The 20,914-nt window shown below is 41.5% G+C and overlaps 1 protein-coding gene across 3 annotated transcripts; it reads right to left on the bottom strand.

The window, feature by feature from the left end:
• Positions 1–408: 408 nt before the first annotated feature.
• On the bottom strand, positions 409–19,585 carry ciz1a (cdkn1a interacting zinc finger protein 1a). 3 transcript variants are annotated; one of them, XM_083793783.1, is made up of 19 exons: positions 19,446–19,585; positions 18,340–18,623; positions 17,326–17,456; positions 13,257–13,453; positions 12,738–12,867; positions 12,420–12,507; positions 12,148–12,242; positions 11,959–12,052; positions 11,688–11,782; positions 11,505–11,592; positions 11,234–11,328; positions 9,989–10,071; positions 8,920–9,378; positions 7,673–7,803; positions 6,203–6,296; positions 3,935–4,054; positions 3,742–3,820; positions 3,433–3,554; positions 409–3,103 (listed from the first exon to the last, which is right to left on the bottom strand). In XM_083793783.1, exons 2-19 carry the CDS (start codon positions 18,543–18,545, stop codon positions 2,417–2,419), a joined length of 2,994 nt encoding a protein of 997 aa, XP_083649909.1. In that variant the 5' UTR covers positions 18,546–18,623; positions 19,446–19,585; the 3' UTR covers positions 409–2,416. The 3 variants fall into 3 exon arrangements, with proteins under 3 accessions (XP_083649909.1, XP_083649910.1, XP_083649911.1); XM_083793784.1 differs by having other exon boundaries at positions 11,959–12,046; XM_083793785.1 differs by lacking the exons at positions 11,688–11,782; positions 11,959–12,052.
• Positions 19,586–20,914: the final 1,329 nt, after the last annotated feature.

Below are 20,914 nucleotides of genomic sequence, written 5' to 3'. Positions count from 1 at the left end.
ATTGTGAGCTTGATTTGGGGTTTAGGAATGTTAACTCTAGTACAATGCTATTTTTGTGGTATGGATGTATGTCCAAGCTAGCCTGACACTCAAGTCTGTATTTTATGTCCAAGCTACTTTTAGTATGTCATTTCATAGCCTTCAATCCAGGAAAATATCCAAAAGGAAAGAGCTTGTTTTGCATCTTCAATTATTTTAACAGCAAATGAACATACTGAACATACAATTACCACTTAATCTGTATTGTTCCATGTCAAGTAGACAATGTGTTGAAATATTTGATTTGATGCATTTGCTAAAACATGCTGCTTTGTTGGTCATATGGGAAACAACTTCTAAAATGTCTATATAAGGACAGGATTGGGAAATACAATTTTGGATTTAAAATAGTACACAATGTATATTATGATACTGTATATAACTGGAAATTCTTCATATGAATTTAAGGGCATGGGACCAGTTATATAATACAATTACATTGTATGTCGAAAACAAAATATTCCTGCTCTAAACCTGAATAAAGGATCTGGCAGATGGAAAACATGCTTTGTTGTTTTGAAATTATCAAAACTACTACAGAAATCTCCTGAAACAAAAGAATAACATGCACCATGAAGATGGAAAAATATTCAGTTAAAAATAAAAATGTATCACTCAAATAATACATTCATAACGGATGTTCAGTTTTTCTTTGTTTTTATTTGCTACATCAGTGCAAAATGAACAACACAAAATGTAGCTCATCATACTTCAAAATGAGCCTAGCTCAACAGTTTAGCTGTGGCAAGTAAGAAACAAAGTAAGAGAAGTTTAGAACTCTTGAGATTAAATAATGCCATTCCATAATTCCTGAATTTATTCTGAGAGACTGAGAAATTTTAACTTTAATCTCAGAACTCTGACCTAATCCTTTTCCGTACAAAGAGAAAATGAAGTACATTTTCCCAATTAAAAAATTATAATTCAGCAAGAAAACTGAAGAAACAAAGACATTTTTAGGAGATCCTGCCTTATCAAAAGCAGCCAGTGTCAATCAATAAAGCCTCAATAATTTTGCTTCCAGTACAATCTACACTGCATTTTGTTTAGACATTTTCAAATGAAAATGCATTACTAGTACTAAAGCTGAAGTCCAGGATTCCTGCCCACACACACAGAAAACTACACTACTGAGCCTTTGCTCATGTGATTTCAGTCTGTCTTTTATTTGCATCTGTCTTCTGAGATGTGAACAGCTTTTTGTCCTAATTCTAAATCTAAACCATTTAAAAAAATTATAAAATCCTCCAACCATTTCCCCAACAATGGTAATGGTAAATGGTTCAAATGACTAAAATAATTTGAAATGGAATATCCCAGTGAAGCTGTATTGTTGTATTATTGGTTGGTTCAGTACATTTGCACATACCTGGAATTTGTCCTCTGCATTTAACCCGCCTAACGATTGGGTAGCCTGTTCATAAATAATTTTCTCTGGGGACAATTTTTGCACTAACCTTTTAAAAGATGTTTCACACTTACATTAAAACGCAATAACACAACTGACAAAAAAAAAAGATTTTCACATACTAACATTGGAATCTAATCAATGGCTTCTTCGAAAATCAAACAAACCACAGTATGCTTTGGAAAATGGTCATCATACATCAGATTATGCCAGCCCACCAGGGTATGACATTAAGTTTTACAAGGTTTCTCCTGGATCTTGTCAACCACACTAACCCTGGCATTCAAATTTTAGGCAAAGTATATATATATATAAAATAGCTCACAACACACCACATGTGAGCTTATTACAAGAATAGCTCTACAAGCTAACAACGCAATACCACACGTTATGAGCTTGCTTTCTAGATGTGCTATTTTCAATGAATATTCGCCCATTCGCCCTTCCATAGGGTTCATGTGGTAAATCCTACCTCACATCAGATCTCAGTTAGTGTACGTAGAGACTTGATGCACTTAGTGGAGAAGGTTGGAACTTTCAAATAGGTTGGGGGCCTCTACCCACTGTAACCTGGTGGGTAGAGGCCATCTGGTGTCTCCCGTTTGCCTCAAGGGGCCCCCAATACCTCGTCGCAGTGCCCCTGAGCAAGACACACTGAGCAGCCATCTTGGTGAAGCTGAATTTCCCCATGGGATTAATAAAAGGTTTGCCTTCTCTACCTGGAAATGCTGGCCATAACCCACTATAATAGTTAATATAAGTTTTTTAGTTGTCCTGTAGAGGCCACTGCAACACAGGTTTCTTGAATTTGTGTGACTTGGGGGGTGAAGTTACTCACCGTTACCAACTTAGCGACATAAGAGTCTTATACAGAATATATATTATTTCACTTTTATAATGCCTTATTATCAGTTCATACAGTCATTTTACACCATTTGTTGGGTAGCCTAAGGCAGTAATTGTCCATCTTCAGCGTCTTGTTGCCCGGCCTGACTTCCTTTTGTTTGTTGCTTTGGCCTTCACTGTACTGGCTGTCTCTGGTACTGCACTCTTTTCCGGTACAACAGTCTTCTCTGGTACAACAGAAGCTTCTTGAACCTGTTGTTCTGTGGCCTCTTCAACAGGCCCCACTGCTTCTTGAACCTGTTGTTCTGTGGCCTCTTCAACAGGCCCCACTGCTTCTTGAACCTGTTGTTCTGTGGCCTCTTCAACAGGCCCCACTGCTTCTTGAACCTGTTGTTCTGTGGCCTCTTCAACAGGCTCCACTGGTTGTAACTGTGGCTCTTCACACAGTTCAGATGAACTCTCCCAGGCTGCACAAGCCTGGAACACTGCCTGCTCCATTGTGGTGACAGGGTCAAAGGCTGGGTGTGTGGAGCTGGAACTAGTTGTCGCAGTGCTGTTGATACTCTGTGGCATTGAGGTGGGTGCCGGTTTCTTTTTTCTCTGGCGGTCTTTTGGTAGCCTCACTCGGGTGATGGCAACAGTAGGCTGCATTAACTGATTATTACTCTTTACATAACCCTCACTGTGGTTGTCACTTCCATCCATGTCTGTGGTGGTGTCTGATACAGAGCTGAGGTGGTCTGCAGAAGCAATGTATAGTAGAGTGGTCTCTGAGGAAACCTTTTCTGCTGTAGCCCGTTGGTTGTGCTTCTATTAAATGAAAGCGCAAATAGTTTTTGCAAAACATATTAGAATAACATCTTTATGTATGGTGCATAAATGGATGTTAGTACAAGTGCATGGAGAGATTTGGTATGGTTTTAGACATTAGATTCATTGAATCAATAAAAAATAATTTTACCCCAACATGAAAAAGCATGTAGTATAGGAACTTTTCAAAACAATTAAAACAAAGGACCAAGAACATGTATATACTATATAATAAGACTTTGCAATAACAACAAAGAATCACATTTAATGTGGGGAAACCCTACTGGCTTTGTTTGAAAAATCAAGTAAATAATGTCTTATAAACTAACCTTGAGGTTTTCAAAATGCTTTAAGGACTTGCAGTGGGAGTGTAGACCCGAAGATTGAAAATGGTAGAACCTTTTGCAGAGGCGACAAAGGAAGCCAGCCACAGGAATAAAAAAACTCGACCCTGATGGAAAGAGGTTAAGAGAATTACATTTCAAACACTTTTAATAATAAGAATGAGTGAAGTAAAATGGTGTTTATGAGGAATGTAAGATGTCAAAAAAATACAAAGGCCTATAAAACCGCAAGATCTCAGAATAATCCCAAAGCTGACTTCATTCAGAGTGAATAGTTGCAATCTGGGAACTCACCATATACAGTGTCGGTGTCATATTCCTCATCACTGGCCATGTCATCTTGGTCCGCATCTGTCTGAGATGACCAGGCACCCTACAAGGACAAAACACACAGCTAAATCAAATTGACAGTAAATCCATTGAGGGCCCAAAATCTTAAAATGAATGAAAAGGTACAATATATATGACAGGAAAAACTATGTTTGACCTGTCTGCTGGAGCTGCTCTGGCTTTTATCATTCCTCTCTTGTTCCACTTCACTGCCCTCCTCGTCCTCAACCAAATATTCCAGTGTGGCTACAGAAGACTCTTCAACCAAGTCATGTCCCTGAAGTTAGTCCACAACAATAAAAAAACAGTGAAAATGTACTTCAAAGAAAACATGAACAGACATACATACCTCCTCCACCCAGATTGTGCAACAGGGATATATATTCTAAATTTAAGAAACGCTGTCGGACGGAAGAAAGTGTCGCCTGTCTGTCTGATGTCTGTGGCCTCATACACACGTACAGAACACAAATGTTTGGTCAAACAATGTGACTCCCATTGGAAAAGCATTGAGATGTCCATCAAACACAGACACAATTTACGGTAGAACAGGCGTTTTCGACACCTCCCCTTTTGGGATTAGACCGCTTCTAGCAGCAGAGTCACACAGGGAACATTTCCGGGGGGTGCGCAAAGAAACTTGGGGTGCGTGGCAGACGCGTATATCTTTTCTACGTCCGAGCATAGACATGTTAACGCCCCGGCTGCCTCTGATTGGCCTACCGACACTGCCGGCCTTACGAGAGTTTCCTCCGAGGTGGAAGATACATGCTACAACAAGTATGATATAATACATGAGAATGACGGCTTGGCACGCGCAAGAGTAATTTTTATTTTTGTAGAAGAGGCAAACTAATATTGTTTATGCTGTTGGCCTGTTTATTTGTATGTGTAAACTTGAAACTTTATTGTACTGTAAAAAGGTCTCTTTTCCCTTGATCTTTATCTTTTTTAGTATAATAGTATTAGTTTACTATAATTAGATTTATACACGATAATCAACACTAACACTTTAAATTAGAACACAGCCAAACAAATCATAGTACATACGTGTTCAATCAATTATTCAATCAAAGCAAACGGCACAAACCATATTAGTTTGACTCTTCTACAAAAATTAAAGTTACAAGTTACTGTCGCGTGTTGCCATTCTCTTGTGCTTGTATTATTTCCCACCACGGAGTACCCTTGCATCTCGGAGGACAGGCAAGAGGGGCAGTGTCGGTAGGCCAATCAGAGGCAGGCGGGGCGTTATCATGTCTATGCTCGGACGTAGAACAGAACGACATTGAACACGGTCGCCTACCACTTCTCTCCTGCTTCTTTCTTTTTTTAAGATATTTTTTTGCGGCTTACGCCTTTTATTGATTTTTTAAGGGACAGATAGTAGGCTGACAGGAAACGGGAGAGAGATGGGGGGATGACATGCGGTAAAGGCCGTGTCGGGTTCGGGAGTCGAACCCGCGGCACACCGCGACTGGATCACCAGTCCGGTGCCCAGACCGTTACGCTACGGCCTGGGCCTCCTGCTTCTTTCTACCACCACCGCAAATGTTTAAACTGCACACGGGTGACACACTGTTTCTTTCTACCACCACCGCAAATGTTTACACTGCACGCGGGTGACACACTGTTTCAAGACCACAACATGGAATGAGCAGGTCCATTTGGCTATACACTCCCAAAGCTACATTACGCCAGGGCTCCACTGGGCGCGTCTGCGTCGCGTCTGCGTCGCGAATGTGCCCTTTTAATCAATGGAGGGTGGCTCCACTGCCCGCGTTGCGTCGCGTCTCCGTCACCATAAAATTGAACAGGTTCGTTTTTTGACGCACGCACGCGTGACGCAACGCGCCCAGTGGAGCCCTCGCGTGCCATCCCGTGCCGTCGGTAAAATAAAATTATAAAACATACAGAGATGCAATGACAGATAATGACATATCTATCTATCCATCCATCTATGACAATCTATCTATCTTTAATAATAACATGAATTTTGTTCCCAAGTTCAACCCAACTTCCCAAGATCATCAACAATTCCCTCCCAATCAATGTGATCTATTATATTGCATTACCCACACTGTACTGTACATCATTTCCTGTTCAGAACCGGTAAGGCCCTAGTATCTATAAATTATAGGAATCTCTGTATGTGAATTATATCTGTCTGTCCTTCACATAGCTCGATTACTGTCCATCTGATCGTATTCACACTTACACGGGTCGGGTGTATTGCTGAGGACGCGTAAACCCATAGTGTTGAGTGTAAAGACGATTATCAGATGAGCGTTCTCCAGAACAGCTAGCTCCAAATACAAACTCACTCAGAATGGTGATCATGCCCTGAACGGGCTTCAAGGTTTTTTAGCATAAATAAAATAATTATTAAACATGGCAAAACAAACTCAAGTGTGCAGTGCTTTACTTTGTGTTCCTTGTTACAATGGTGGTCGAGGACATTACTGGTCAATTCAGTTTGACAGGTGGCACCTCGATGCTGCAGGCCTGGTCCTTTTTCTCTGTAGGCAATGCAGATGTACAGGAGACAAACAAGTTAAGAGTGACGGCATGATGGCTCAACTTCCCAAAATGTAACCCTAAATGATTGCAGGCATTGACACTATGGCCTGCCCCTGGCAGGTAAATTAAACTAGAACCGTCTATAAACACATCTGTCTAAACACCTGAATGTGGCCAGATTGCTCTGTCTTTGGGTCTGTGGAATTTAAAATAAAAGCACTGTTTAACTATAATGTGCTGTTTTCACTGTTGCTACACGTACAAATATAAAATAGAAGTGTGAACCCGTAAGCATATTCACAGCTATGTAGGTATTTCACATGAAAAAATGAGGTATGACGTTTTTTTATCGCAAGTAAAAAAGTAAGTGTTAAATTGGACAGTAATTAAATTATCATTTTATAATGGACAATTTACTTTTCGGGCAAGTGGGCATGACACCTTAGTATCAACCCCTCTGTATTAGTGGATTGCGTACAGTAGTTAAGAAAATCCAGCTGATGAAACTTCCATAGACATTAACATTTATCCACATTCCTTTGATTAACTTTCACAAGTAAAGGGTGAAACAATGTGAGCTCTAGTCTTGCATTTAGCAGCTATATATGTCAGTAGACCATAACTAAAGTAAACAGAAAGAGCACACAGCTAGGCCAGAGATCAATCAAGCTGTATTGACTTTAACTAAACACGTTGGGATACAAAATGAGTGAATGCAATTGGCAAATGATATATGAATCGTTGCCCTTTTTGCATTATACTTAAGCAATAAGACACAAGAGGGAGTGCTTTATCGAGGTTATTGGCACCGGTGTGCTCCGACATAGGCACAACATGAAGCGGAGTGCCGTCGCTCTTTATTAGCTATGATAAAGCATGGCCTTGAGAGTTTTATTGCAATGCACTGTCAATCTGACTGCAAAAATAACCTTAATAATATAGAAATTATCATAAATGAATACTGAAACCAGATATAATCATTAAGGAAAGTTTATGCATGCACTATGTGTACTATTTAAACTCTTCATTTCCATTTTTCCAGCCATTCAGTTGCAAAAAAAAGAATTTGGGGACCCCCCACGGGTTGAGCTATAGGCAACTTAACGCCAGCTGGACTGGTCCACAATGTATCACAGAATGATACTTTTTACTGATGATTTACTGGTGTATTGTGGTTATTGGCATAGCTCCAAATGCCACTTGGCCAATACCAATGTGCAGTTGGAATTAGCTGTTGTAAAATGTATGTTGTTGTACATTTGACACGTCATTCTCAAAACATTCTGAGGATCTATTAATCTTGCGATTTCGGGTGCAACCGTGCAAGGCAAAGTTTGTCTTCAAATTAGTTTAAGTATGCGTGCATGACACCAACCCCTCTTTGCATGCTCCCTGCAGAGACTCCTGGACATGAGGCAACAGTGTGACCAGGCCGGTATTGCTCATGTGCTGAATCTCCATCATCCTCTGTTGGTGAGACGAGCCAATCATATGTTCCTGGAAATTCTTTACACAAACACAGAAAGAAATAACAAAAGAATCTTCAGGTTAAGACATGCTTGCAGAACCCACATCAACAAGTCCTTGTCTTTCTCTGCCTAACCGCACGCGCACACACACACACACACACACACAAATAGCAGCCTCTCCAGGAATTTGTGATCGTATAGATCAATGCAAATTCATAAACCAATCTGTGCAATAATTAGCTAAATAGCCGATCTACAAACTCACTATGCGCCACAGGCTCGACACATAAAAATTCAAATATGATTATAGAGGAAAACTGAGAGCATGTCTCTGCATATCTGTGTTTAATACATTTTTAATACGTTTGATACGTTTGATAAACCGCATTGCTAGTGAACATGGGTCCATATTTATGTGCACAAAAATAAACTGGTGCTGTCCAGCAGCTACCTGGGGAATTGGCACTCCTCATAGGCACACATAATTTTAAAACAAGACAATGGGTGTGTTCGGGAATACGCTCTATATCAGATATATATAATTGGGCTCATGAGCTCGGGAATGGCGGGACCTAATAATTGACAAATCAAGCATTGAGTGATAGCAACCACACAACATTATAAACTGTCAACATATTGTATTCTATTCATAGACAAAATATTACCCAAACACTAGAATATGGGAACAAATCTGTTCCTAGTTTGAATTGCAGATTAGAGCACGAAGATCCACACACCAGCCAATTAAGATGATTTCTTTTAATACAATGATGAGCAACAAGCTCTTCCTCAGGCTTCTTGTATAGACAGAACGTCGCCATATTAAATCCCCATAGTCTTATTACAAAACCTTTTATGACCGCTATTCAGCCGGAGTCCTCTTGCTTGTTGCACGAAATGTAACGTCATGGCATTAAATTAAATCCTCTTAATGGCTGCTATTTGGTGTGCAGATCTTTCATCTCTAATCAAGATATATTTTTGATTCAGCACCCATTTTATTGGACATTGGGGTGTGCATGTGTTATATATTAGATCATTAGATATGAACATTAAATCAGATTATAATCTGTGTATTGTCCAGGCATGTAAACATTATTATTTTATATTAGTGTACAAGTCAGTTCACCAGTTGTGTGTATGTTCAACCTACCTGCTGGTTGTGACAGGTAATACTGCAGAGGTAGCAGTAGAATTTCTTAGCATCCTCGACAGTCTTCTCCTCGACAGTCTTCTCCTTGACATCCTCGACAGTCTTCTGCGTGGCTTCCATGACAGTCTTCTCCTTGGGTTCCTCCTTGACATACTCGACAGTCGTCTGCGTGGCTTCCACGACAGTCTTCTGCGTGGCTTCCATGACAGTCTTCTCCTTGGGTTCCTCAATAGTCTCCTTGGGTTCCTCAATAGTTTTCTCCTTGGGTTCCTCAATAGTCTCCTTGGGTTCCTCAACAGTGTTCTCCATGGATTCCACGGCAGTCTCCTCCATGGCATCCTCCTCGCTATCTTGTGACGCTAATAAGGCATCTTCGTCTTCTGGGGCTTCCTCCGAGTCTAAAGTAGTGCTTTCCTCATGCTGCTTATCAGATGGTCCTGTCACACCAGTGTCCATCAGCTGTTGCAAGACAATATTAACATTTTCAACTTAACTTATCCATTATACATTTGTTCCTCCTACTGTAAAAACTATCACATACTGCATGCACACGTTGAGACTAGAACAGTGGTTCTCAAAGTGGGGTCCGGGGACCCCCAGGGGTCCTTGAGGGAGTTCCACGGGGTACCCAGCTAAATGATAGTTAGGACCCAAATGGACCCTTATGGGTCTGTAACTCTGAGTGTACAAATGGGACCAAATGGACCTGTTAGGGTCCAAATTAACATTTGGTTAAATTAACATTTATTTATCTAAATTTATCTAAATTGGATCCCAGAGATAGAAATCCCATGAAATGCAGGTCCATCCGTAGCCTAATGCATGTCAAACTGTGGGTGCTGCTAGAACCATGACCCAGATACGGATTGCTGCAATGTGAAAGCATTGACTACAGTTGAATGAAGCGTTCTTGGGTGCAGAAGAATCAAGGCCAATATGAATCATGGCCAGCGCAGACCATGCAACCGTATTCGGGAACAGTAACAGTTTGAAGTATTCATTTGGGGGTACTCGACATGAAAAGGTTTGAGAACCACTAGAAAGCCCAGTGTGGTTTGTTGACCTCTACCTCAGCAGTTCTGCTCTCCTCAAGCTCCTCCGCAGCATCATCAGATACTGCTATGGACCCCCCTGCCTCGATAAGGATGCAGTCTGGAGATAGAGACAAGCACACACACAATTAGATGCAACATTACGTCATCAATGATGAGTTAAGTCTGCCATTTTACCTGGGAAATTGTTTACAATTGCCACTTATGGGCAGCAATAACTGTTTCACCTGTGAAGCACAGTGTTTATGAAAAGGACCAAAGTGACCATGGAAGATGGCATACTTTCTAATCATCACTATAGAGGATGTATTTTCAGCCCGGTGTGTGTTTCATGGTTTAAAAGCAAAACTAAATCTCACAACTGAAAACATTTTTGACAGGCCAAACCCCCCCCCCCCCCCACACACACACACTAGTGCTGTATTTCCTAAATAATTAGCACAATATGTACAATTTATGATGTTAAAGTATTATCGTTATTTCTTACAGCCAACTGAGAAGTCAACCAATTGAGCCAATTGCAACACTGAAGTCTTACAAGTATTTACACAATCAGCGCCAGGATTTCTTTCAAAATAGCAGCTCATGGTGCCGCGCAGATATGGCAGCTTTTACTCTGAAAGCCCACCCCCCTTCCGTTCCGTACAAAAACCGGAAGAAATAATGTTGCTTGCTTAACCTCGCTATGATTACGATAAAGTCGCTCGATAATCCCTCGCGTTCATATGTTTCCACACGTCCTACCGTAGGAGCCATCCTAGTTACTCTAACCGATGGATTGTGAGGACGTGTACACAGTTGCACACGTCCTAGCACATTTTCATTGATAACAAACGAGAGAAAAATATTCAGATTTATTTTCTTTTTTTGTTGGCCACATTTGGGCGAGGGCCACATTTGGGCAAAGGTTCAACCCATTCAGAGCCCTATTAACTTCTATTATACGTTTAAAGTTACATATTTCAAAAAGGTATAAAACGTATGTGGAAAAACATAGTTGAAGTACTTCTGTGGCCTACTGGCAGGATGCATTTGGCACTGAGCCACTGATCGGTCCATAGATTTGTGAGATTAGCACCGACACACAGACAAACAGACACTCTTCTAGATGGCTAGACTCCTGCAGAACTACCGTGTAGGCGTGTACAAGCCAGGGGACACCAACACAAGGACAGTCACAGCACAAAACAAAAAAAATAAAAATAAAAGGTAACTGTTGACTATTATAAGCCAACCAGGTTTTTGTTTGCCTGTGTCCTTACCATCAGATGGGCTATCCTCTGTTCCATTGTTATAATCTGGTATGAGAATTATGTCATCAGTCCCAATGTTGGTCTTTTCAGAGGGCTCCTCTATCCTGCATGGTGGAAGAAACATAGATTAGGACAAAGATGAGTGGACAAAGCCACAAATGTTTATGTTCAGTCATAATGATTATTTGACTGACATATTATTTGATTAATCTGATCTGAATACATAGGATAAAAGGAAAATCAAATAAAGAAAAGAAAATGGCATTCATGAGTGCCATACCCATCGGCCTTTTGCTTCTTGACCACAGGCTCCTCTGTTGGCTCTGCAGATGCCCGTGTGTGTTCCGCTGTGTTTGATGGTACCCCATCTGTAGGTTGCATACGACCGTCAATGTATTTTCAAGCCCGGGGACACCAACACAAGGACAGTCACAGCACATTTTTTGTTGGCCTGTGTTCTTACCATCAGATGGGCTATCCTCTGCAGCATTGTTATAATCTGGTATGAGAATTATGTCATCAGTCCCAATGTTGGTCTTTTCAATGGACTCCTCTATCCTGCATGGTGGAAGAAACATAGATTAGGACAAAGATGAGTGGACAAAGCCACAAATGTTTATGTTCAGTCATAATGATTATTTGACTGACATATTATTTGATTAATCCGATCTGAATACATAGGATAAAAGGAAAATCAAATAAAGAAAAGAAAATGGCATTCATGAGTGCCATACCCATCGGTCTTTTGCTTCTTGACCACAGGCTCCTCCGTTGGCTCTGCAGATGCCCGTGTGTGTTCCGCTGTGTTTGATGGTACCCCATCTGTAGCTGTAGGTTGCATACGACCGTCAATGTATTTTCAAGCCCGGGGACACCAACACAAGGACAGTCACAGCACATTTTTTGTTGGCCTGTGTTCTTACCATCAGATGGGCTATCCTCTGTAGCATTGTTACAATCTGGTATGAGAATTATGTCATCAGTCCCAATGTTGGTCTTTTCAGAGGACTCCTCTATCCTGCATGGTGGAAGAAAGATAGATTAGGACAAAGATGAGTGTATAAAGACACGAATGTTTATGTTCAGTCAGAATGATTATTTGACTGACATTATTTGATTAATCCGATCTGAATACATAGGATAAAAGGAAAATCAAATAAAGAAAAGAAAATGGCAGTCATGATGAGTGCCATACCCATCGGTCTTTTGCTTCTTGACCACAGGCTCCTCTGTTGGCTCTGCAGATGCCCGTGTGTGTTCCGCTGTGTTTGATGGTACCCCACCTGTAGGTTGCATACGACCGTCAATGTATTTTCACATACTCGTTCAAAAAAAGGGGATAAGACACAGGTCCCATATATTCCACCCAAAATACATTGTTTTCTCGCACAGTACCGGTGTGGCTGAAAAGTAAACATGGGCAAAATGTATCACGTCAACAAGTCATGCTTAGTCCTGAGGTACCGAACCCTGAAAACGCAGCAAACGACGCCTGAGCGTGCCTCTGCCATACCTGTTCCACCCTCAGCCATGGTGGCGTTGGTAGCACTGGCTGCAGGTTGGCCATCTGTATTTCCTGCTGCCCTCTGCTCACTATCCCTCTTCCTGTCCGCCGCCTGCCAAGCAGACAGGAAGTCAGCAGGCTATACACACAGACAGATTAAATAAGGATCATGGATATATCAACAATGACGTGGCTAGTTTATACACATTTGAATCCACCAATTCTTGTTAACAGTAATAGGTCCCCTTGGAACTAAGGCTAAGCCATAAATCCATGACCAAGCTTGGACTAAAATGTCATTCAGAGGGCCCCTCAAACATGAATAGTTTTGTCAAGTGTAATTTCAAAGCAACTTCTACTGTACCACAAAATAATGCCATTTCTTTTTAACAAAAAAACGAAATGTTGAAATAAGGAGATACAGGGTTTCTGCCCAACAGCACAAAATGTAGGTGGAACAATGGGTGAAATGCCATACTGTGTCTATTGAATGGGCGAGCAAAACATTAATGATCCTCCAGCAATTACCGTGGCATTGGGGGGGTTGGTGTTGGGGTAGTAGCGGGGACCATGGGGGTGGAAGTGTCGAGCGGGTGGGAAACCCCTCATGGGGGGCTTGAGGGACACACCCATTGGAATGGGTCCCAGTATGGAATTCCGGGGCCATGCGGCATTGAACTGACGGAAGTGCTGCTGTCCAGCCACCGCAAAGCCCTGCATGCTACCTGGATGGTGGACCGAGGAGGGGAGACATTGATTAAAATCAAATGCAAGTGGATACAAGAACAGGAAGAATGACAGCAGTAAATAATAAAATAAAAAAAATAAAAATTAGATTCCTGGTTGTAAATTTAGCTTGTAATTTGAGCAAGGCCTCTCCTATAATGCAGTTAGCATCGGTTAGCATTTAAAAAAAAACATTCAACAATTTGGTTCTGATCAAGCAATCTTATTGGCGAGAGCCACACAACATAAAGGGCTGCACAATTATGACTACCGTATGTTTATAATCACGATTGCTGATTATTGTCCTTTTTTTGCTCTTTTTTTGGTGTGGGGGGGTATGATTTTATAATATCTTTAAAGCCTTTGTTAATTGTACTTATCACTGCCATATCTTTGGTCAAACATTATGTAATAATGGTGATTTTATTGTAGCTCTGTGAGCCTGATGGGATGGATAGATAGTTGTACAATATTCTGGTTGTGAAATTGGTGAGGAGACGAGGGCAAGGTGCAACAGCTGACAGAAATGAATGAATGAACGATCTTATGAATGAATTGCCTGCAACATAGCAGCTAAGAATTAACCACCTGAACACTTGACTGGGACGGCGGGGCTAGTTTTCTTTCCCCCTCTAGATCAAATCACTTCATCGAAAATAGCCGATCTATAAGTGGCGCGTTATGATCTGAGCTGGTAGATTTGCTAGGCTTCATGGGCTTAATTAGAGCAGAAATAACTCTTCATCAAACCATAATATGTCAGTGTTTTATTCACACTATAAAATTAAATATGCATACATAGAAGACTTAAGTAGTTGAGATCATGTGGTATAGTGAATAGCATCACAGCATTTATAATGTATGGCACTCGCCTCACTCAGACAGAGTTGTAGCAAGGTTTGACGTTTAGGTATTTTGCTAATTGCCCTGCGGGTCAAGTACTACCGGGTCAATCTACTTGCCCAATCTATATTTCTACTTGCCATGCCTAGGGGTACCGTTGCCGGCAGTGCAGCCTGTAGATTTCTCTCCAACATCAGACATGCTCAGCAGGGGTCGAGACTAACTGTCCCCCCTGCACAAATTTAAATGACATGACTCGTTTCTCGACATGAGGCACCTCAGTCACTTAGTCTGGGCCTGTCACAATTTCACAAAGCTGCGAAGCGACATCATACTATTTATCTGATTGACCTCATTTAGGCGGTGCAGCTCGATCATAAAAGAGAAATGGTTTTCCAGATCAGATCACACGTGGCCGCAGACCCGTCACCATGTTTGAGCTAAGCCGTGTGTGCCAACACAAACTGGATTAAAATATTGCGCGTGAATCTGCGTGCTTGTGCTATGGAGATGATATCCAAGCACCCTCATGCTCATAAAACACAGTGTGTGTGGAGTGTGGACACAGGCTGTGTGGACAAATCCCATAGCCCGAACTCTGAATCTCCAGTGTTACATAAAAATGCTAATAAACAGCTTACATTTTGGGAAAGTAAAAAAATGGGTGTTATTTTTTGCATATGCATATGTTAACACCCCGAGTGGCAAGGACGGAATTCTCCGTTCAATCAATTATTAGGGCCGATTCATACTCATACTATTTTACCGCTGTTTCGGCGCTGTAGTGCCGAAATGATTTCGGCTTGTCCGAAATTTTCAGTAGCACCGAAGAGCCGACTTTAGGACGGTACCCGCCCGCCCGAACCTCAAATGACGTCAAATTGTAGGCTCTACAGAGCCGAACCGACTTTTATTCGGCTCTAAAATAGGAGTATGAATCGGCCCTTAGCCTGAGCTAACGCTAGACCTTTCTGGCCTAGGTGGGAGGGCCGCGGCTCAGATTTGTGCACACGCTGATTGGTTCACCGATCTGTCAGTCAGCATCCGGTCTCTCCTCCCCCCCAGTGCAGCACTGTTATTGTGTCGACCAGAAGCAGAAACCACTGGTTGCTGGAGTATACCATTCTAACGGACTGTCCACAGAGTCGGCACACGTTGGGTTTTTTCTTAGACGGTGTGGTGGGTTCTTCAGCCATTCTCCTAATTTTACTCGCATAGCCTCGTTTGAAGTTCCACTAGTAATGATTTCCTCACTGTGTTATTTTGAGGAATGCACACCGCTCAGAGCCCTGACCGCTCAGAGCCCTGAAAGCCTGGGTATCGATGCTAATCAATTAGTAACGCCCAGCGCTCAAGACGGAGATTAATAAAAGGACAGAGATTTATAAAAACCGACCGGATTCGCTCGACTGGCTGGGAGCGTCTGTTGCGCAACATTCGATTTCCGGATAGTGTCCCCCCCATTTTAGCTGATGAGACCGAAAATCTTAAAACAGAATAACTCTTGATCTAAATCATTCCATCCAATTCTAAGCAAAGATTATGTGTTAGACAGCCCATCGCGGTCCCCTTGGCCGTCACTAGTCGCGTTAGAATTAATCATACCTCCCGTTGTCAATCACCTCTGGAGTGTTTTGACTACATCAAGCTACATCCGGTATAGCAGCTGGTGCGTCGCTAAATGTGCTCCGCTGCTATAAATCGCTCTGATTTAATGGATTGAATAACCCCAGGAGTTTGGTGTGTTAATGGGCAATGCAGATCAATTGCTCCAGCCACTGAGGAGAACGGGGCATAGGACATTTTGTTTGTTTAAACAGTTTGTTTATTTATTATAAAATAATCACAACTTAGTCAGTTATAAAGTGTCTTTATACAGCAGTATATAGGCAGCCCGCGGGCCATTTGCGGCCTGCGAGGAGCCCCCTTGTGGCCCCTGGAAGATTTTTTTGGCTAATGAAAGTTACTAGTATGGTGTGTGCGATAAGAGGGTGTACAAATGGAATGTACAAATGGAACAGGTCCATTTGGTTCCATTTGTACTCTCTCAGAGTAAAGTTGACATTGATTGAATAAACAAATAATTTATAATAAATTGAGGTCCCATAAATGGCATTAAATGGGGGTCAGTAGCCTATACATGTCAAACTGGGCATCCTTCAAATTAAAATGATGAGAATCACTGCTAGAGCCCTGCCATATCTTTTCAAATGGGCTCTTGCTCTGAAAAATAATACATTTCACACTCTCAAGAGTTAAAGATGTATAAGGGTGCATTTGGTTACCAACTCTCCATCATTTAGCTGGGGCTAAACTGGTGGTCCCTGGACCACTGGTTGAGAACGACTGTTCTATTCTAAGCTTAATTAATGAAAAAATAAAAACCCACATTACACATTACATTCAAAGTAATGTAGAGAGAGAGCACAGACCGACAGCAGGGAGAGCATGGCATCGGGGTAAAAATAGTCTTTCATGTTAATTTAAATAGAGATATTATATAAATTGATGTTAAAAAAAAGGCATAAAATAATAATAAAAAATCACGCCGCTGTCGTCGCATGCCGGCCCCCCAAAACGAGTCCTGCACAGAACTTGGCCCCCCAGCTCTGTGCAGTACCGCTTAGCTTATAATGCATCATGACCAGCACAATATATAAAACTAATAACGAGGGTTATGAAGCCTTAGATAGTGCATTATAAATGTCATTATGATGCATTATAGACCTGACCTTTAACCCATTCTGACCGGGCACCCATTTTGGTGTCGGCATCATGTTATGCTTTAGCTATTTAAAAATAGCAGATCTACAAGCTCATATCGCGCCACCGAGTGGCGCGATACGAGCTTGTAGGTCTGCTATTTTTTAAAAATCGAAGAGCGACTGACATTTTTAGAATCTGATCTCAGGTCAGAATGGGTTCATCAGACCAGTGTGTGTCCGGCGGAAACCTCGTATGAATCTGATCTCAGGTCAGAATGGGTTAAGTAAAGTGTTGTTATTACTAGGAGCACTTCCAGTCATACCTTGCATGCGTTGCATCATTATGGCCCCCTGTAGCATGTGGTGGTTGGGGCCGATGATGGTAGTCTGGGTGGCCTGGCACAGGTTGACCATCCTTTGTGCAGGGGGAGCCTGTGGAGCCACAGGAATGGCCCTACAACACCACAAGCACACAGGTGTATTTGCTTTTTTTTCTCCAGCAACTAATATGACAAATGTTCAGAAAAAATAATAGCTCAAATGTTGGGCAATTAACTATATACTGTACATACAAATTAAAGAATGTATAGGTTACAATTGGAACCAAATGTTTCCAATTTAACTTCTGAGAAGTGAGAACTACGGTCTCAGAATTAAACTGACACTGTAGTGCAGATTTGGGTCGCAGTCCCAGATATAAAAAACAACAACCACCAAACCAACAAATAAAAGGTCTAATGCACATCAAACTGGGGGTCCTTCAAATTAAAACGTTTGGGAATCACATGTGTTAAATGACCTCTTCCGAACAACAATATTAGAGCAACTACACAAGCCTCAACAAGTGGTAACTGTATTGTTCCAAGGTGTAACAATTCTTTCGGACAATCTGCCTTCTCAGTAGAAGGGGCAAACCTTGCCTACTGTACTAAAACTAGAGAGGGCTTGTAATGTGTTCTACAGAGGACTCAAACTATGGTTGAAATCAAATCAACTGTGCTGCTCACATGTATAGTATCTGAGTCACTGTTACCCGAGTGATTATGTTTACTTTTGTTTTATAGGTCAATGTAATGGGTATTGTAATTTTGTTGTAAAATATTATTAGTATATATTCCTTTTTTGTGTCCTCGATTGGGTTTTACTGTATTTTTAGAAAAGTCTCCTGTGGACAGGTGGTGAAAATTAACACATGTCCACTCACTGTAAGCAATGCATCTACGAATTGTACTTGTGCAATGAGAAATGTGATGTCCATAACTCATATCAAATAAATAATAATAAAATAATAATAGGGCCTTGCTTGCTGATCCCCGACGTGGAGTTCATGATATTACCGCTGTGCCTGGACCTGGTGGTGGTGTTGGTGGTGGTGGGGATGGGGATGGGGAACATGATGCACCGGCGGAGGCTGCTGCTGTGGCGGAGGAGGAGGCGCCTGTTGTTGGAAGAGATGTTGGAGCTGCCGCAGGTGTTGTTGGAACTGCTGATGCTGCTGATGCTGTTGCTGCTGTTGCTGGTGGAGATTGTGTGGATTGAACATCCTGCTGTTGTTGTAACAACAGTACTGTCAGATCCGAACCGTAGAAGTAGTCGGACACTTGCTCTTCAGAGTGAGGTTCTATCAGATCAAAAAATGGGCAAAACGGTGGTTGAAAATCTGCTCCGATCAATTGTGTGTCATCTGGTGCATATATGAACATTAAAAAACAGCACGCGTCCGTCCATCCCATACATACAACAGGTACGTGTCAGCGGACAGCCAGCCGCTGACAAAGACAGAAATTATGTTGGCAACCGACGCGTTAGCCGTTTAGCTGGTGCCAACGGGAACATTAAAACGTTAGTTAGTTATAGAATCATCATGCCGTCTTGCTTTATTGCTGCTTGCGATCAATGAACACATTCACATAATATTCCAAAAACTTAACATTATTATGAACACAATAGCTGGTCGCTGTTGCCTTCAAAATAAAATGCATTGTGTTACTGTCTCAACGTGGTTACGTGGATATAGCTGCTGTACAGTGAAACAAAATCATAATGAACGTATTAACGTCATTAATATATGCATTCATTTAATTAGCTTCAGCTGTTTCTGTTGTTATATTCTTCCAATAAACTCAAAACTGTGCCCTTCATGAATATTTAACACATATATTTTTGGATAAATATATTATTCATGTAGCCTACTCATGCATATTTGTTTTGCACCATCCTTTAACGTTACTTACTTGCATTTCGATAAGGTGTAGGCTACATTTAGTACGTTTTCGCCTGGATGTCTCAACTCTCATTGTAACTGTAGCTAACATGACCTGCTGCTCCTGCCTGCTGCACTTGCCATGCTAAGTTTAGCTGACTGTGGCTAACAACATTTAGCATAACACACATAAAAAAGCTAAAGTTGCACAACTTTCCACAATTAACCGGTGCTACTTACGGTCCTTAGAGCTCCTAATTTCCAACCGGGAAACCGAAACGGAGATATAACGTTATAGGTGAATGATAAAAACAAAGACTAGATTAATATAAGTAGGTTCCATGCAGTCTCGCGCTGCAGACTCAGTCAGTACAACTACTAGATAATCTAACCTCGCTTCGAGAACAGTGTTGCCAGGTTCTGCGAGAGAAACAAGCACAATGTAACTGTGGAATATTCTATTTTAAAAACACAAAGTACAGTCTGGCAACGCGAGACAAATTGACATGAAAATGTTTGAGAATCACTGGTTTAAACAACATTATAAAACAATATATTTACAAGCGCCTTTACAGAAAATAAGCACACAGTCGCTTATAATAAGCGGACATGGCAACACTGGTCGAGAAGCGTCACTGGTTTCTATTTACTCAGTGCTCATATCCGGTCTAAAGCTCGCCTACTGTATCCGGTCATTTGCACACAATAAGAACGCATGCATGCACACAGGCCGTGTCCGTATTCGGTCTAGACCGGATCTTTAGCCTATAAAGTAAATTGATGCCAGAGTACGCTTGATTCGAGGAACTGGTAGGGACGGAAGAATGATAGACAGCGTCCCCGACCAATTAAAAAAATAAAATGTGTTTTAAATGTAGTGCTGGTTTAATTTTAGGCCGGTCCGGTACATATACCATTTACAGTCTATGGTCAACTCATTATGTCTCTAAATGTTATGATGAATTGATCATGGTGGACCCTATTGTAAACAAGTGCTTTATGGTGTCGTCCACACTGCAGTTAACAGTATTGTATTGAGTTGTGCTTGAAATGTAGGCCTACTGTAATTCTCCAAAACTGTTCATATTATATTCTTCAATCAATCAATACGAACCTTGTAGTAGTAGGCTAGTAGTACCAACTACTGTATGGTTCGTGTAGTGTATTTTAATTTATATATTTTAATTTTAGGAGTCGGACCCACCGAGGCACCGATCAAGTTGGATCAGAACAAAACGGTTGCTGCTCTGAATGCCCGCCTGTTAATTTCAGCACCATGGATAGATCTATCCATAGGCCTATACTGCTCATAATTGAAAATCGACGCGATGAGGAAATTTGAATGCATATATATAGTATGGTAGTAGTAGTAGACTTTACTAGACTAGTAGCCTACATTAAAGCCCAGAGTCAAGAGTCTCAGAAAGCGGGTATTAAACGTATTGCTTGTCACAACAGAGACGCATGCACCGCCGAGCGGCGTTAACACGTAACTGCAGCCAGGGATGATTTTCTCCATGTGAAAAGGAGATGATCTCCATCCATCCACTCGGGTGCGCGGTGGTACAGCCGAGAGGAGGCACAATAATAAATACCAATGAGGAATAGCCCACCACCGAGGAGACGTAATAGGCTACAGAGGACTCAAACACAAACGTAATAGACGCTGCGAGGGTATTATTAAGTGACAAGGAGGGGGGGGACACACG

This window comes from Protomyctophum parallelum (genome assembly GCF_964188405.1).
Source record: "Protomyctophum parallelum genome assembly, chromosome: 21".
NCBI classification, from domain to species: Eukaryota; Metazoa; Chordata; class Actinopteri; order Myctophiformes; family Myctophidae; genus Protomyctophum; species Protomyctophum parallelum.
The sequence above is the reverse complement of the archived record's forward strand: the minus strand, read 5'-3'. Positions and strand labels throughout refer to the sequence as shown.